The following is a 15,183-nucleotide window of genomic DNA, read 5'->3' as shown; positions in this document are numbered from 1 at the left end:
CCCCGCCCGACCATCTCCGACTGCATCTGCAGCATCATCTCGTCTCGCACCTCGGCTTCGTCTCCTCAGGCCATCCTCCATATAGCTCTTCACTTCATCCTCCCGGTCGATCTCCTGCTGACTACCTATCATCTCCAACGTACCACACCACTCCATCTGATCAGAGAGTTCCCTTCGCTCTATAACTACCTTCGTCGGTCGCTATTGTACCCTTCACCATATATGACCATAAACCACCATCCTCCCCCTGACGACCAGAAAAAATCATCGCTATCTATATATATAAAAATAGTTATAGATATGACACATCACTCCCTCAATAGCAACATCCGGTTCGCCGAGGTGCCCATACAAATAAATCAGTATATAGACTCTATCCTCTTCCTTGAGAATGGGCACAGAGAAGTTGGTGGGTAGGGATGTGGTCCGCCCCAGCCAGGCGCCGTCGACGGCCAGGCACCGGAGGGTGCCGGCGTGGGTGTCGATGCTGCTGTGCCAGCCCTGGCCGAAGACGGCCTCGGTCAGGGCCAGCCGGACGCAGCGGAAGCAGATCATGTGGCCGTCGGCGTTGCACTGGGTGAACTCCTCAAAGGTCGACTCGGTGAAGCAGCAGCAGCACTCGTGCAGGGCGTCGACGGCCTCGGCCTCCTCGCTGTTCAGCGCGCGGGCCAGGCCGCGGTCGCTGTCGAGCTGGGTCGCGCGGGCGCGGTCTTTCAGCGGGCGGATGAGCTCGTCGTACAGCTCGCGGTCGAGCTCGGCATTTCCGGTGGCGCGCAGCGTCGGCGTGATGGACCCGTGGCCGGTGGACCGCCAGATGACGAGGGGGTGGTTTTCGGCATCGCCGGCGGTGGCGGGCTTGCGGCGGGAGAAGAGGGACGAGATGGTGAAGCGCCAGGACTTGGCCGACAGGTCGAGCAGGGTCCTGCGTGCGTCGAGATAGGAGTAGTTGAACTCGGCGAGCACGGCGTTGACGGCGGCGCGCGTCAGGCCCTTGAACTCGGTCCAGGCCAGAGCTTGGACGGCCTTTTTGTACTCGTCACTGCGGAAGGCGTCCTTGGGCGGAACGGTCGGAAGGGCTGCCGAGGCATCACTAGACGCATTGTCTTGGGCGATCCTCCATCGGCCCTTGACCCAGTTGACGTGGTTCTTCAGCAGCGCATCGGCGACGACGGCGAGCCTGGATTCGCTGTCAAAGTTGGCCAGCATCTCGCGGAAGACCTCGGGTTGAACGTTCGGAAACAGGGCCGCCAGGGCCTCGAGGCTGTTGTTGAGCTCGCGGAGATCGGGGCATTCTTCGGGCGGGTCCTGCAGCTGGGCCTCGTCGTGGATGTATTCGAGACGGGGTTCGGGAGGTTCGGTCGGGGGGGACGTCAGAGAAGACTTGGAAGAGCGATGGGAGAGGCGTCGATCAGCGGACGTGCCGAGGAGTACTGTGAACGGCATGGTGCCTGCTCATGGTTGTCGCATGCCCGAGTGGCATATCTTTTCCTTTTTTTTTTTTGGCAAAGGGCGTGAGACGAGGGTGTGAGACGAGGGCGTGAGAAGAGGGCGTGAGAAGAGGATGGCGTGCTGTTGAGGTGTGTAAAGTGGTCACGAGAGGAGTTGCCGCCGTGGCACAGGCAGAGGCAGAGGCAGAGAGGCGAGAGAGGAGAGAAAGAAGAGGAAAGAGACAAAAGAGAGGAGACGAGATTCAGGGCTACGATAAGACACCGATAAGACACCGTGCGTGGAGTGCTATCTGGCTTTGTCACGGTGTACTTGGTACTTGCTCTGTGGTACCTCGGTATTTGCCTTGCAAGAGGCATTGAAATGATGAATGCCAACTGAAGAGGTTCAATGTGGTATACCCCGTAATGTATATCATTTTTGGAATCGATATATTCTTCTTTCTCATTGTATTTTTGAATCATCTCACGGTATACAGCCGTATCACTTCACACCCACCACGATCCAACATGTACATGCACATCCATCTATGACTTGCGGTGCAGAACACCAGCGCCAGCCTGACCAACAATTAGTCCCTCTTCTTCATCACTTCAGTCTCTGTCTGTCTTACCTGGTGGTTGGGGAAGACGAGCGTGTCGGCAATGACCACATTCTCCCGCCTCGTCGCGCTAAAGACAATGACCTCGGCAATGTCGTCAGGGGTCAGGGGCTCGCAACCACTATGACTGCTGTCAGCCACATCTTTCATGTCATGACGGCCGCGCTGTGTAGTGGACGTCTGCATAGTGGACGTCTGCATAGTGGACGTCTGCATAGTGGACGTCTGCATAGTGGACGTCTGTTCAGTGGACGTCGGGTGCAACTCACGCATAGACGGCATCGGCCTTGGCCTTGTCGCCGTAAAAGCGGACAACCGAGAATTCCTGCTGCTGTCAGGTCTCTGCGTGATGGACGTGATAGCAGGAACGACAGCGGGGAGCCCCCGACGTACCGTCTCGACCTGGCCGGGATCAATCTCCATGACACGGATCCGCGTCGCAATGAGCTCCTTGCGCAACGAGTCTGTGAAGCTGCGCACGGCAGCCTTGGTGGCGCAGTAGATGGAACCGCCGGCGTACGGCTCACGGCCTGGACGCGGTCAGCGACAAGGGAATCACTCCAGAGAGTTCACGGCTAGCATCACCCACCCGCAATGGAGCCCACGTTGATGATATCGCCCGCCCCGCCGTCGGCCCTCTGCTGGAAGATGGGCAGAACGGCCTGCGTCACGTTGATGAGCCCCGTGACGTTCGTGTCGAACATGGTGGCCATGTCGGCCTCGGCAATCTCCGGCGCCCTCGCCACGCCCTTGACGAGCCCGGCATTGTTGACGAGCACGTCGATGGCGCGGAACCCCTCGGGCAGCCCGGCGACGAAGCCGCGCACGGCGTCGGGCTTGCTGACGTCGAGCGCCAAGGGCAGCACCTGCACGCCGTCGCCGACCTCCCGCACAATGTCGTCGGCGATGGCCCGCAGCGTGTCGACGCGGCGCGCCGTCAGGATGAGCTTGAGGTTGCGGGGCGCTGTGCGCGCAAACTCAAAGGCTGTGCTGCGGCCGATGCCGCTCGAGGCGCCCGTGATGAGCACCGTCTTGCCCTCGAGGCGCTTGGCGGCCGCGGCGGATGCCATTGTTCTGGCAATGGTTCTGCTGTGCTTGAAGGAGAGTGGCAGGGGATGGCGAGGAAGGAGGAGTGAGCCGAGGGTCCTGAGTGTGTGGTTGAAGGCTGGCATGTGTAAGTGAGAGAGATGAAAAATAGACACGGGCTTTTCTTCAAGCAGCTGATAAAGCGCCCAGGGTAAGGTACTATGTACCTCAAGGCAAGGCAGGCAGGCAGGCAGGCAGGCAGGTATTCCCGTTGGTCTTGCGAGATGGGAGGTTGTCGAGGGTGGAAGGGCCCAAAGGCCGTCTCGGCTGTCGAGAGGGGGCACCCGATAAGCCCCCGTGAGCCGTGGACCGACGGAACCCCGCCGTCGCAGGCCCCTGAAGGCCTGAACCGACCCCTGGAACCCGCCGCGGGGTTGACAACTTGCGCGCCCTGCGTCGCCCGATAACGGCGCCAGGCCCCCGCAATTCCAGCCTTGCACCATCTCGCCGTTCATGACGACAACCATACAAGCAAAGGTACTCGGACAGCTAGTACAGCTTCAACTTGACACTTATGACTTCCAATTCCCTTACTGAGTCATAATCTAGTCTCTGTAAGCTCGTTTACACCAAAGGCTGACATGGTAGGCAGTAGGTAACGACGATTGCAGAGCAGCACGCTAGACACATGAACGAAGAATCCCTAACGATGGCGCTCCTTCCGCTCCTAACCGTTATATAGACCCGATGGGATATGAAGGCAATTGCCAGGGCAGGTCCTGATGCTGGCCTCCAGCACCGCCGGCCCAAAATATGGTCTATATGGCTGTCCGCGTTGATCGCCCATCTTGACGCTCCTAGATCTCCCACTGTACCGAAATGGCACGAACGACACTGAGCGAACTATTTCTGCGCGTGTGATTGCACCTTTAACAATGTGTAGACCATCATGGAGTGCATTACAGGCCAGCCCTTCCCGTTCCCTTTCGCCAGCGAGACAATACAACAGATGCGCACGTCCTGCAGATCCGTGTCCTACAGATCCGTGTCCTACAGATCCGTGTCCTACAGATCCGTGCTGATGATGGGCTTCCAGACGCGATATTTCGAATACCTTTCGCGAAATGACATTGACTTAATCTCGGGCTTCGAGGGACAAACTCGTACCAGACCGGCCCCATCGTCGAACGTCAATCCCGCTTGTACGGCCTGCCGAGCGGCACCTCATGGGAGCGCGCGTATAGTAGAAATTGTTCCGCTTGAAGGCCATTTTCCGTCAACACACAGATGTACCTACATTGGGAAAACGTCCTTCTGGACGAAGCAGGCACCACCGTTGGGATCATTGATCGGCAGTGGGCGTAAACAGTTTTTTTTACAATCTTCTCATCCTTGTCGACTAACTTGGCAGCCAACCCTTTACCAAGTCACGATGCTACAGTTGCTATGCATGGTGACATAGTGATGAGAATACTTGGCCGCTTCTCAGCCTCCAGGAAGAGGAGACTGAACAATGAAGCTGTAAAGAATTGTCGTCGAGGACATTTTCCTCAGGGCTGTGCTACCGAGGGAGCTGGCTGGTTGTCTGAATGGGTACAACTGGCCGGAAGTGCGTCCAGAACATTTCTCGCCTGAAGAATAGCGTCAAGGTTCTTGAATATGATGAATGAATGACATGATCAAACTCAGCTATTTGGTAAGCTGAAGCAGGTAGCAACCGTCTCTACCAATTTTCCTCTTCGTTTGCGACAGCATGTCAAGGGATGATGTCTCGCGAAACCGATCTTCTTTCAGCAAAATTCGAATTTTTCCCTCCTCTTTTCAGAGAAAGCAGTCTCATTGTGAGATTGGCAGCTTCAATCAGGAGTACCTCAAGGAAAGCGCTCGACGATTCGTCCACCAGTCGGTAATCGATGAGGATTTCGACGTCTCACGTTGGTTAGACCACTCGAAATCTGCTTCGAGCTTGTTGATTTTGCCTTCACCTGCCGAGCCATGTTACAGGGACGAATACCTGAGCTATAAAAGATTACGGAAAGTCTAAGAATATAACAACAAAACGTTTTGACCAACAACCAAGATCCGCGCTCATGTAATGGAGGTAGATACGTCAATCAGGATGAGAATGGATCATCCAGGATCCTGTCAGTCACGTGCACGTGCCACAGACGGCCACAAGCACCTGCCTCGTGGTTGCGGGACAGCCCGCCTGCTTAGTAGGTCTCAAGATTACCTCATCACCATCATCATGAGCTTCAGCTTGGACCAGTGAACTACGAACGTCACTCCCTCTCAACGACATACACGCCAACCATCACAACCCATGATTGCCGAAGAGCAAAAAAAGCAGGCCGCAATAAAGGACTCTTATACAAACATTTCTCCATCTCAGATTGATGTTTTGCCCTGCCTATACGTGATCTCGAGATGACGGAGGTCGCTACCATTCAGACACAAACCCCGCCTTTGCTGTCAGGACCCTCCGAGAAGGAACGCAAATATGACCGCCAGCTGAGGCTATGGGCCGCCAGTGGCCAGGCTGCCTTGGAATCCTCCCATATTCTGCTCGTCAACTCATCCTCAGGCACCATGGGCGTCGAGACGTTGAAGAACCTAGTGCTGCCAGGTTCGTATCGGTCAACCCCTCTTTGCCTGCGCCCTGGAACTGACCTCGCCCAGGCATCGGCAAATTCACCATAGCCGACGGCGCCAACGTTCAAGAGGCAGACCTCGGCGTCAACTTTTTCCTCGATGCCAGCAGTCTTGGCAAACCGAGAGCCCAGGCTTGCGCCGACTTGCTCGTCGAACTCAACCCAGAAGTCAAGGCCGACTGGTTCCCGAAGAACAGCGTGAGATTGAGACAAGAACCGACCGGAAATAACGCGCAAACAAGGCTGACCATGATACTCAAAGGAGCCGTACGACCTCGCCAAGGTGCTCGAGAGCCCTGAGCCGTACACCATCATACTCTATGCTCTGCCCATCAAGCCTGAAGATCTCCAGATTCTCGAGTCGTACGCGACAGACCACAAGACGCCATTGATTGCCGCTCATTCGGTCGGCTTTTACGCTTATTTTCGCGTCCACCTGCCCGCCGCGTTCCCCATCGTGGACACTCATCCAGACGAGACCGCCACCACCGACCTGCGGCTGCTCACACCATGGGCGGAGCTCTCCACCTTTGCACAGGGACATGACCAAAGATATCGACGGTCTGGACAACCATGAACACGGTCACCTACCTTTCGTGGCATCCTGCTCCACTACCTCGAGGTCTGGAAGCAGTCCCACCAGGGCGAGTACCCGTCGACCTACCAGGACAAGGTCGCCTTCAGGAGGGTCGTAGCCGAGGCGGCAAGGACAGACACCCCTGAAGGTGGCGAGGAGAACTTTGACGAGGCCGCTGCGGCCGTCCTCAAGACGATATCGCCACCTTCGCTTCCAGACTCCCTGCGACACGTCTTCGAATACCAGTCTGCTGACCTTGTAAGCGTCCGACCCCTTCCCTCTTGGACCACTGTCTTTGGTGGTCCCCTCTCACTTCCTCATGCCCCCGTCTGAACGTTCTGTGGCGAAAGAAAAAAAAAGGGAGGGGGGGGTGTGGCTCGTCTGAGGAAGCGAGTGGCTGGCTAATATTGCGTCGTGCAGGAAGAGACACAGTCTAGCTTCTGGATCATCGCCGGCGCCGTCAAGGCCTTCTACGAGAAGCACAAGTGTCTGCCCGTCCCTGGCGGCCTCCCAGACATGAAGGCGCAGTCCAGCGTCTACATACGGCTCCAGGGAATCTACAAAGCCAAGGCACGCAAGGACGCCGCCGAGGTGCTCGACTCGGTCCGCCGCGCCCCAGGGGGCGAACACGTCGACCCGGCAGAGGTAGATTTGTTCTGCAAGAACGCAGCCTTTGTCAAACTGATCGACGCGAAAGACGGGGGGACCGAGAGATTACTCAAAGTAGCCGGTAAGTGCGGGATGACACGCGTCGGAGCATGACAACAGGGGGAATCTCTTTCCAGGGTCTTCTACGATGATGCAATAATGTCCCTGGGGGTGAGGGGCTGCTCATCTTGTGTGTGCGTGTCTGTGTGTATATGCGTGTCTGCGCGCGAGAGCAGCAGGCGGGCGGCGGTCGTGGTGGCGACGCTTCAAGAGCACAGGCTGACTTGGTGCACAAAATTTTTGTACAGATGAAGAACTCGCCAACGATGACATGGCGGCCATGGGCGTCATGCCCACGTCCCTGCTCCCCATCTACCTCGCACTGCGCGCCACGTCACACGCTCTCGACACTGCCGCTGCTGGGGCGGCGCTGTCACCCGAAACCATTCTCAAGAACGTCACGGCACTCGTGCCCAGGGCCACAGAGAGCGAGCGCTACGCTCAGGCGGCTCAAGAGGTGTCCCGAGCCGCCGGCGGAGAGCTGCACAACGTTTCCGCCGTCATGGGCGGCCTGGTGGCTCAGGAGATGATCAAGATTATTACGAAACAGTACATCCCCGTCCATAATACCTGCATATTTGACGGCATTGGAAGCCGTTGCCAGGTGCTTCGCCTGTAGACCCGGGCAGCCGAGCCAGAAATTGCGGCACCTACGATAAAGAAAGGGTCCACAGTCTCAACCAACCCCCTCCCCCCTCCCGGCCCCTTTCGATCACCTTTTCCCTCTTCTGAACGCTCATGGCACCCCTCCCCTACCACCTAGATTTTGCACGCCCCTTGCTCACCCTCTTTCTTTCTCTTTCCCGTTTCTACCCCTCCTTCTCTACCTTGTTTGGAGTCGGAGCCTCGCCGACGGAGAAGGAGGGTCATGTGCGGAATCCGGAGGAGGCGTTTTGTGGCCGCAGGCGGTGGCTTGAGAAACCAAGGCGAAGGGGGTAAAATAAAAGACAGAGGAGGAAGCGGGATATGTAGGTAAGCCCCTGACGGACTGGGGCGCCAGGTTAGCTCGTGAGAACCAAATCTCCCCCTCCATCCACGCGGAAAGAATTCCTCGGGAGGGCTTGCAAAGAGAAGGGGAGAAAATCAAGACGAGGAAAGCCATCATCGCGCCGCCCCCTTCACAAGGCGCACCGGGATGTACTGGCAATCATCGGTTTTTGCAGGGACAAGAGGCCACACCCCCTCGATCGCTTTTCGAGACCCCCTCCACCTTCTCTCCACAGTAGCTACCATCTGAGTAGCGTGTGAATACCACCGACATGGCCCTTTGTTAGATGCGCCGACCTACCGGCCGGTCGACTGACCGCCCTCTTCTTTTTCAGATTTTCACGAAGCCCATGTCACCCCGCGGGAAGCTCATTCGGTACTCTGCTGGAGGGGCCGGGGGGGGGAGGGGACAGAGTAACAATGACCGGGGGTGGGTTCACGGGCTGGCTGGCCTGCTCTCTTGTCCCGGTGCCGATCCCTTCCCCCTGCGTGTTGTGATGAGAACCCTAAACCAAGCAGGACAGCCGGCCCCCTGGATGATGCCGTTGCTTTCTTAGCCTTGCGCCCCCCCATCACCTCTCTCCATATCCAGTACAGTAGTAGTGTCTCACTACTTTCCCGGAAGAACTATTTCTTCGTTCTTTCGCCCTTTGTCTCACATTTCGGCTCGACAATTCAGCGCCCACCTCCTAGATGCCCTGTCAGCTGAACTCAAACCAGGCCACGTTCTTGCTGCCGCCGCCCAACCATACCACGCAGCAACCCACCACATCCAACCAAACAGTCGCCAAACGCGAGGCCGAGATAAGTAACGCGCAATGCTTCGAGCAAATGTGATGAAATTTGGGGGAATGGCCCAGGGCGGGGAAAGCAAGCAAGGCAGGACAAGGGGGGGGGGTATACGTATGATCCGGGGCGTGTAATCGGTTAGCCCCCCCTCCCCCTTTCTCCTCCCCCGGTTCCCAACGACAGAAAAAGAGGCGTCTGGGGTTCACAAGGTCCGGGGGCCAAAAGGATCTGTGTCGCATCGCCCATCGTTGGGGTAAGTAAGCCAGATCCCTCACAAGCCGTGGGGTGTGGGTGTGTCAGTGTGTTTGAGGGTGGGTGAGCGGTTTCTGGTGTACGAATGTAGAAATGGTTATAAGATTTACACTCTGATGATGTGCATGTAGTCCTATTCAGGGAGGGGGGATTGAACCCTATACCTGACGACGACCGCTGAAGAAGGCGAGAGGGCGACGAAGCACGGCTGTGTCGACAATTCTTGGTCTGCGTGGCTGTGGCGGTGCTGTGCCCGTGTCCAAACCCTTCCATCCTCCCCGCATCTGTACCGAAATTCCTCGGCCTCTAGCTTTTAATCACCGCTTTCGCCTCGCTTTTGTGTATTGCATCGAGTGTGTGAAAGACAGAAGACTTGCCAGCTTTACCATCTCATCTCGTCTCAGCTAAGCCTCCATCCCAGGACGCCTTCCAAAGGGCGACATACTCATAGACCAAACACATGACTAAGCCTCGCCGTAGACTTACTTTACCCTTCGTGGACGGAGATCATCATCGGACCGCAGGCCCTTGCAGGATGTGACGCTGAAGGATCACAGAATGCGGAGGTGGCTGCCCTCCCTTACAAGGCATGATGTACCCCTCAGAACACTAAGGGAACGTGAGCCGGACGAGAAATTTGCACGCGGGGTGAGAGATGAGATGCGCTTCATCATCGCCGGCCTCATCAGCTCGGCCGCCCGGTCGGGCGAGATTGTGCCGTTTCCCTCTGCAGAGGTCTCTAATTCTGGCTCTCTGACTCGGACGGCCCTCAGCCCTCATCCGGTCTACCTCCGTGGCTGCCATGGCTTAGCGGATCGTGGCATCTCGAGTCGCACAGCTGGGGTATGGGCGCCTAATATGCACGACTCGTAGTATGCCTCGGCGTACGGATTCCTGCAGCGTAGAGACAGGACCACAAGCCTATCGTCGGGATTTCGGGACGACAACACGGCTACCTCAGAGCATGAGCCGTATCGTCACGTGCCCCGGCAGTGTGGCAGAGCCTCCGACGGATGGTAACATGCCGGTGACACTTCGACAGACTGATGAGTAAGGAGTCAAGCTCAAACCTGAGGAACGGGTAGCAGCAGCATTGGTTTGAGAGGCTAGAAAGCTGAGCAGGCAGGCCGTTCATCAAAGGGTTCAGGCAGATAAAGCATAGTGATGCCTCATGATGAATGACGGGAGGCGTCAGTGAGGCGCTGTGTTGAAACGCCTTTGCATTTGGGTTCTTCCCGGAACAATCTCCGAGCTTGTCATCAAGCCCCTGAATTCAGTGGATCATCACGAAACGGACAGGTTGAGGGAAATTTGCAAGCAGCTGGCGGCCATGCCGAAGTTGTGTGCGTCATTGTGGCGGGCGTAGCGGACGGTATCACAAGGAAACAGCGTGATAGCGTCGTGTAGCTTTGGCAAATACCGGCGCTCAACATACGAGAGGCTGTCGACAGACCAAGTTCATTATAAGAAATGACGAGGCTTCGGATGGCTTCCCGAAGCTCGCTGTCAAAGGCGCGTCGCGGCATTTTCTGGCGTAGCCGCTGAAGAACCCCGTGGAGATCGGGCTGCGTCGCATTTCATGGAGGCTCAGACCGCATGGTTTGCTGGTGGGTGTGGAGAGGCGACAGGACGACGCATATGGTCTGGCAGTAGGCCTGCAGACTTGTCAGCTGTCGAATTTGCAGGTCTCCTGCATGGCCCATAACAGAGGTTTTGCCACATCTAAGTACGTAGGCGAACGATGAAACCATAAAGTGAAAGGGATAGGCAAGAGCCAGAGCCAATATCATGAGGAAAATGAAGGGATGATCATGGTGTTCATGCTCGATATACCAGTAAACCGGCAGAGCCCGCATGACTCAGTGAAGTGCGGTGTCTCGACAAAGCTCTCAGAGTTTCCACCCTGGAGTGCCCGTCAGACAACATTGTTTTCCGAGACCTGAAAGGACAAACGGGACGAGTGGCCTGGAGCCGAAACCCGTCGACTGTTGTAGATTGCTCGACAAGCCCAGCAGGCAATGTTCCGTGCCGTGCCGGTAGCGGTACCAGACTGGGCCATACATAATTTGAGCACGTGTTAACAGTAAGAGACCGGCGAGGCAGAGATGAAAGGGAAAGCGCAGCCGATGCGCGTCGAGCAGTAGCACAAACAAGATTTGTCCGTAGATTCTCCTCCTCCGTTGTGGCCAGAGGTGACGGATGATTCGCAATGTTTGTGTTGTGTGGAGCATGACTGATTGTGCCTCCAGCACTCCCCTTCTTTGCCACGTGTGGAGAGACACTCGAAGCGATGGCAGCCGAGCACTGCAATCAGTACGGACATCCAGAGCTCCCGTTGACCCGTTGGAGGTGGCTCCATTTCCCCAAACCTTTGGCAAGTAGCAGCTTCCCCATGCAGATAGTCCGTCAGTCTTCTCCGCAGCTTGAGCCACGGGACAGGTGGTCTGGATGAATGCCCGTATACCTTGTCCTTGTCACCAGACCGCCTTGGGTCCCGAAATCGGGCAAGGATGCGAAAGATCGACCCCTCGAAAGGCGGCTAACACACCGACTTGGTGTGAAGCTGTAGCAGGAGACCAGAGACCAGAGACCAGAGACCAGAGACCCTTCGCGCCTCTGATGTTCTTGGCAGGTCGATGCTTAGGGCAAGGCTTAGAGCGGTCCGTCGTCGACTACCTGCTGCGGTCGATATCTCAGGGTCGTATCGAGGAATGCAATTCTGACAACAAGCAAGTCTCGAACCGGGCTGTACCGGCAGACTCGTACGACGCTTATGTTTGCGGCTCGCCCAGGCTGTGAGATAATTAAGGCACAGGCTTGGCTGAATCGCATGGTGCTCGGAAGCCGAACCGATGATTGAAACCCAGCAGGGCGGCAAGTCTCATTTGGAGGAAGTCGAGGCAGCCAGCCGGTTCAGAAGTTGGGTCTGGTCAACGGACAGGGGTCTTTAGCAGGAGGGCCACAACTGGGCAGTACCTACCTGGTGTGCTTCGGGCCATGTCTTAGCACCACGGCATACTAACGCCGAAGACAAGCTGGTAAACACGGGGGTACGCAGGTGCATATAGCCGGGACGCATTAGCGACGAGTCGCGCTGAGAGCAGCTGCACCTGACCAGACGCATGAGTGAAAAGAAGAAGAGACGGGCCCATGCTGTCCAATTTCTCGAAGAACTTGCGGTCTTGTTTGCTATGTCAGGCATTTCGTCCGAGGTTCGTCCAGAGCAGGAGCAAATCTGGTACAGACTATGTGGGTCGGATGGTCCTGCCTGTGTCTCTTCCGCTTTCTCCGGTATTGAGGAAAGTTGAACGTATCACGAGAGCAGCAAGGCTTTTGTTGACTTGCCCGACGTGTCCTTGGAGCGGCTTGCATATGCCTAGCCTGGACGCCGTGATGTACCAAGTTGAGGTGTGTGTGTGCCTGTGTGTGTCCCTGGCCCCCATGCCTCGTTGGCTGAAGAGCCGGGATGCGGGGTAAGGTCTGGCAGGATATGCATTCCTGTGTAGAGACCATGAAAAGAGCGTCGTGGCGCAGGCGGGCGTGTTGTACGCAAGCAAGAGAGAGGGACAGGCAGCTCGAAGGCGCTCTTGGGCAGAGGTGATGGGCGGCAGGCTCCGTGGGTGCGCTGACGGGCAGACGTGTTGGTGTGAGGGATCAAAAGAAAACTGTGGGCTTCCAGCGGCAGAGGAAAAGCTGGGGTACGGCTCATTCGGCCAGAGGCGCCAGGCACGAATGAAGGCCAGGCGAGGAGGAATGGTGAAGGATGTGACTAACAAGGTGGTCACCGGCCGGCGCGGGCTCAGTCAGGAGAGCGCGTGCCCCCAAGGCTCCTACGGGTTCAGGGATGTTGGTGTAGGTGGGTAGGTGCATCGTGGCGGCTTCACCTCGCGAAACGGGCGAGGTTGTCAAGCTGCTCATTCGGCCGATGGGAACAGACCAAGACGGCAGACCGATGCGAGTTGTGGGTCAGAATGTGGCGTCTGGTGCGAGATTTGAGGTTCCACTGAGAAGGCTATGTTTCCATGTGGCGAGTGGTCTCGGCCGCGACCCGACGTGTCGCTGAGGATGCGATATCAGGCGATGTATCAAGGCACGGGTTGTGACAAGCGACACTACCGTACCGTGACTGAACCGGAGTGAGGATACCTATCATGGCGGCTGGCAGCCGGTCGCAGAGACGAGATGGTGACAGAAGATTGAGCTTCTCGTAAGATCAAGGTGAAACATGGTCGGGAGTTGGACGTCAATGTTGATGACACCGAAGGACCGATATGCTGTTCGTCACCGAGGGTCGGGCCGGCAGAATGGAGATGAGACGAGACAGATGGCCAGGGGCTTCTGAGCGTTCGAAGAAGCTTCATGGGACGCATCCAGTCATCTGGCGCTCACATGTCTTAGGTCGTGGGCTGATGATGGTAGACTTCAGGCACTTGTTGACCGCACGTCTTTCGCCGTCTCCCACAGTCTTGTCCATTCCACCCCATGTGGGTTCAGGTTGCTGTGAGCTCCGTCCAACGTGCCCTCCAAAGCGAAGGAGGCCGAAAACAAGGCTCGGCGAGTCGAATGATCAACCCCCCTGTCAATCGCGAGCGGTCTAGGGAAGGCGGGTTGACAAGCATCGTGAGTCGCTTCGCCGATTGACGATGGGGTAACGGGATCGACGAGAGCGCGAAAACAGAAGCCGGCCGGGGTGAGCTGGCGGGTCGCCGAGCAGTAGGCTGGCTGCACGATTGTGTGTGGTGTGGTGGATGTGGACGGACAAGACGTTGAGGTGGTCGAGGTGGGGTTCGAGGTCAGGCTCAGACCTTCAACCGCCCTCACTTGACCCAGGCTGGTGAAGGGTGGCTTCATGATCGTTTGCGGCACGACGGAAAAACTCGACGGACCCAAAGCACATGAAAGGAGGGTACACAGGTACATGGTAGGTGGGCAAGGTGGGCAAGTGTTATGGCAGCAAGGGACAGGGGTTGATTTGATAGGCGCTCGGACTGGCAAGCATGGTCAGGGTATGGGCTGCCTTCCCCACAGTCAACGCCTGGTGGCAGACGGCAGGCAGCTAGTCAAGCACAGAGGTTGCTCTTGCTGTTGCAGTTACTGTACTCTTGCGGCAGGGAAAGATGATGGACCGACCGACCACTCGGCAATAGGGAACGACGACCGAGTGTTAAAATGTGGAGTAGAGGGGGAGGGGTGGAGGAGCCAGCACCTGTACCTGTCTGTGCCTGTGCCTGTGCCTGTACCTGTGCGCACCGCTTAAGCAGCTGGGTGCTGGGATGATGACTGATGGCCGCTGACTGGACGAGCAGGATGGAGTTGCAAAGATGAGATGAAATGGCTTCGGTACTTCGGGGTACGTGCCCGCCTCTTCGGTTTCTGTTTTACTGTCCCGCCTGGAACCCACTTTGCCCTGAGGTGCCCCGGTATCTCTCTGAGGAAGGGGCGCCTCTCTCTACTTTCCTCTTCTTCATCCATCCCGAGTCGTCGTGCCTGCCATCCCCGCGTACCCCGGTCGATGCTGTCGCATTACGGGACAGTGGACCCACTCTTCTCCTCCACAACTTCCATTCAGTCGCTCACCAGACTCGCAGCAAGAAGGTGCCCTTCCTTGTCACTTGCACTTGCACTTGCACTTGCACTTGCACCTGCACTGGCAATGAAATCTGAAATCCCACCCATCGCACCGCGTTCGTCGCGGGGGAGGCCAGCGCTGTCATCTTTTCCCTCATCCTCACCCTCACCCTCACCACCACCACACTTGACCCTGGCCTGTATGCTTGCACCCTTCTCGTCCCTGATCATCATCTTCCCTGTCGGCATCACTGAGGTCTTCCTCCGAAGATGCCCTTGTCGGCCGCCGACCCCCTACGTTCGAACAGCACTACGCACGCATCTTCTGCATGATCATCCACGTCTTTGATCCCCTGATCCCCTGATCCCCCGGATTTCCTGACAATGATCGTCGTTTTCCTTTGCCCCGCAGTCATGTGGTCTAGTCAAGTCATTCCATGGTCCAGCCAGCCGCCTTTATTACTTGGGGCTCCACGGTTCACCTTGTCGACCCGCCAGCTCCATGACTCTAACGTCGGCTTGGGCCAGATTGACCTTGATCTCGACCTTGGTCTACGTTCACGGCGCGACGGCCAGGC

The 15,183-nt window shown here is 57.0% G+C and overlaps 4 protein-coding genes across 4 annotated transcripts in view; 1 reads left to right on the top strand and 3 right to left on the bottom strand.

The window, feature by feature from the left end:
* VDAG_00394 (TRIAD3 protein) overlaps positions 1-1,633 on the bottom strand; it is a gene marked incomplete at its 3' end in the record, with an annotated part of 2,676 nt that extends 1,043 nt beyond the window's left edge. Inside the window, exon 1 of the mRNA XM_009651771.1 lies at positions 373-1,633. Within this exon, the coding sequence (XP_009650066.1) occupies positions 373-1,443 (1,071 nt within the window). The 5' untranslated portion in view covers positions 1,444-1,633. The remainder of the gene's footprint in view (positions 1-372) is intronic.
* A 340-nt stretch (positions 1,634-1,973) lies between these two features.
* Positions 1,974-3,117, bottom strand: VDAG_00393 (NADP-dependent L-serine/L-allo-threonine dehydrogenase ydfG; the record flags this gene model as incomplete). The annotated part of the gene is made up of 5 exons (XM_009651770.1): positions 1,974-2,006; positions 2,060-2,168; positions 2,317-2,372; positions 2,441-2,577; positions 2,637-3,117. 5 exons carry the CDS (start codon positions 3,115-3,117, stop codon positions 1,974-1,976), a joined length of 816 nt encoding a protein of 271 aa, XP_009650065.1.
* Positions 3,118-5,500: 2,383 nt separating this feature from the next.
* On the top strand, positions 5,501-7,628 carry VDAG_00392 (NEDD8-activating enzyme E1 regulatory subunit; the record flags this gene model as incomplete). Its single annotated transcript, XM_009651769.1, has 6 exons — positions 5,501-5,699; positions 5,753-5,922; positions 5,987-6,181; positions 6,347-6,559; positions 6,722-7,031; positions 7,258-7,628. 6 exons carry the CDS (start codon positions 5,501-5,503, stop codon positions 7,626-7,628), a joined length of 1,458 nt encoding a protein of 485 aa, XP_009650064.1.
* Positions 7,629-14,602: 6,974 nt separating this feature from the next.
* VDAG_00391 (uncharacterized protein) overlaps positions 14,603-15,183 on the bottom strand; it is a gene marked incomplete at both ends in the record, with an annotated part of 1,217 nt that continues 636 nt past the window's right edge. The window contains one exon of the mRNA XM_009651768.1: positions 14,603-14,899. Coding sequence (XP_009650063.1) covers positions 14,603-14,899 — 297 coding nt within the window. The remainder of the gene's footprint in view (positions 14,900-15,183) is intronic.

This window comes from Verticillium dahliae, genomic scaffold, assembly GCF_000150675.1.
Source record: "Verticillium dahliae VdLs.17 supercont1.1 genomic scaffold, whole genome shotgun sequence".
Taxonomy (NCBI): Eukaryota; Fungi; Ascomycota; class Sordariomycetes; order Glomerellales; family Plectosphaerellaceae; genus Verticillium; species Verticillium dahliae.
Note: the sequence above shows the minus strand (reverse complement) of the source record. Positions and strands in the feature narration are given on the sequence as shown.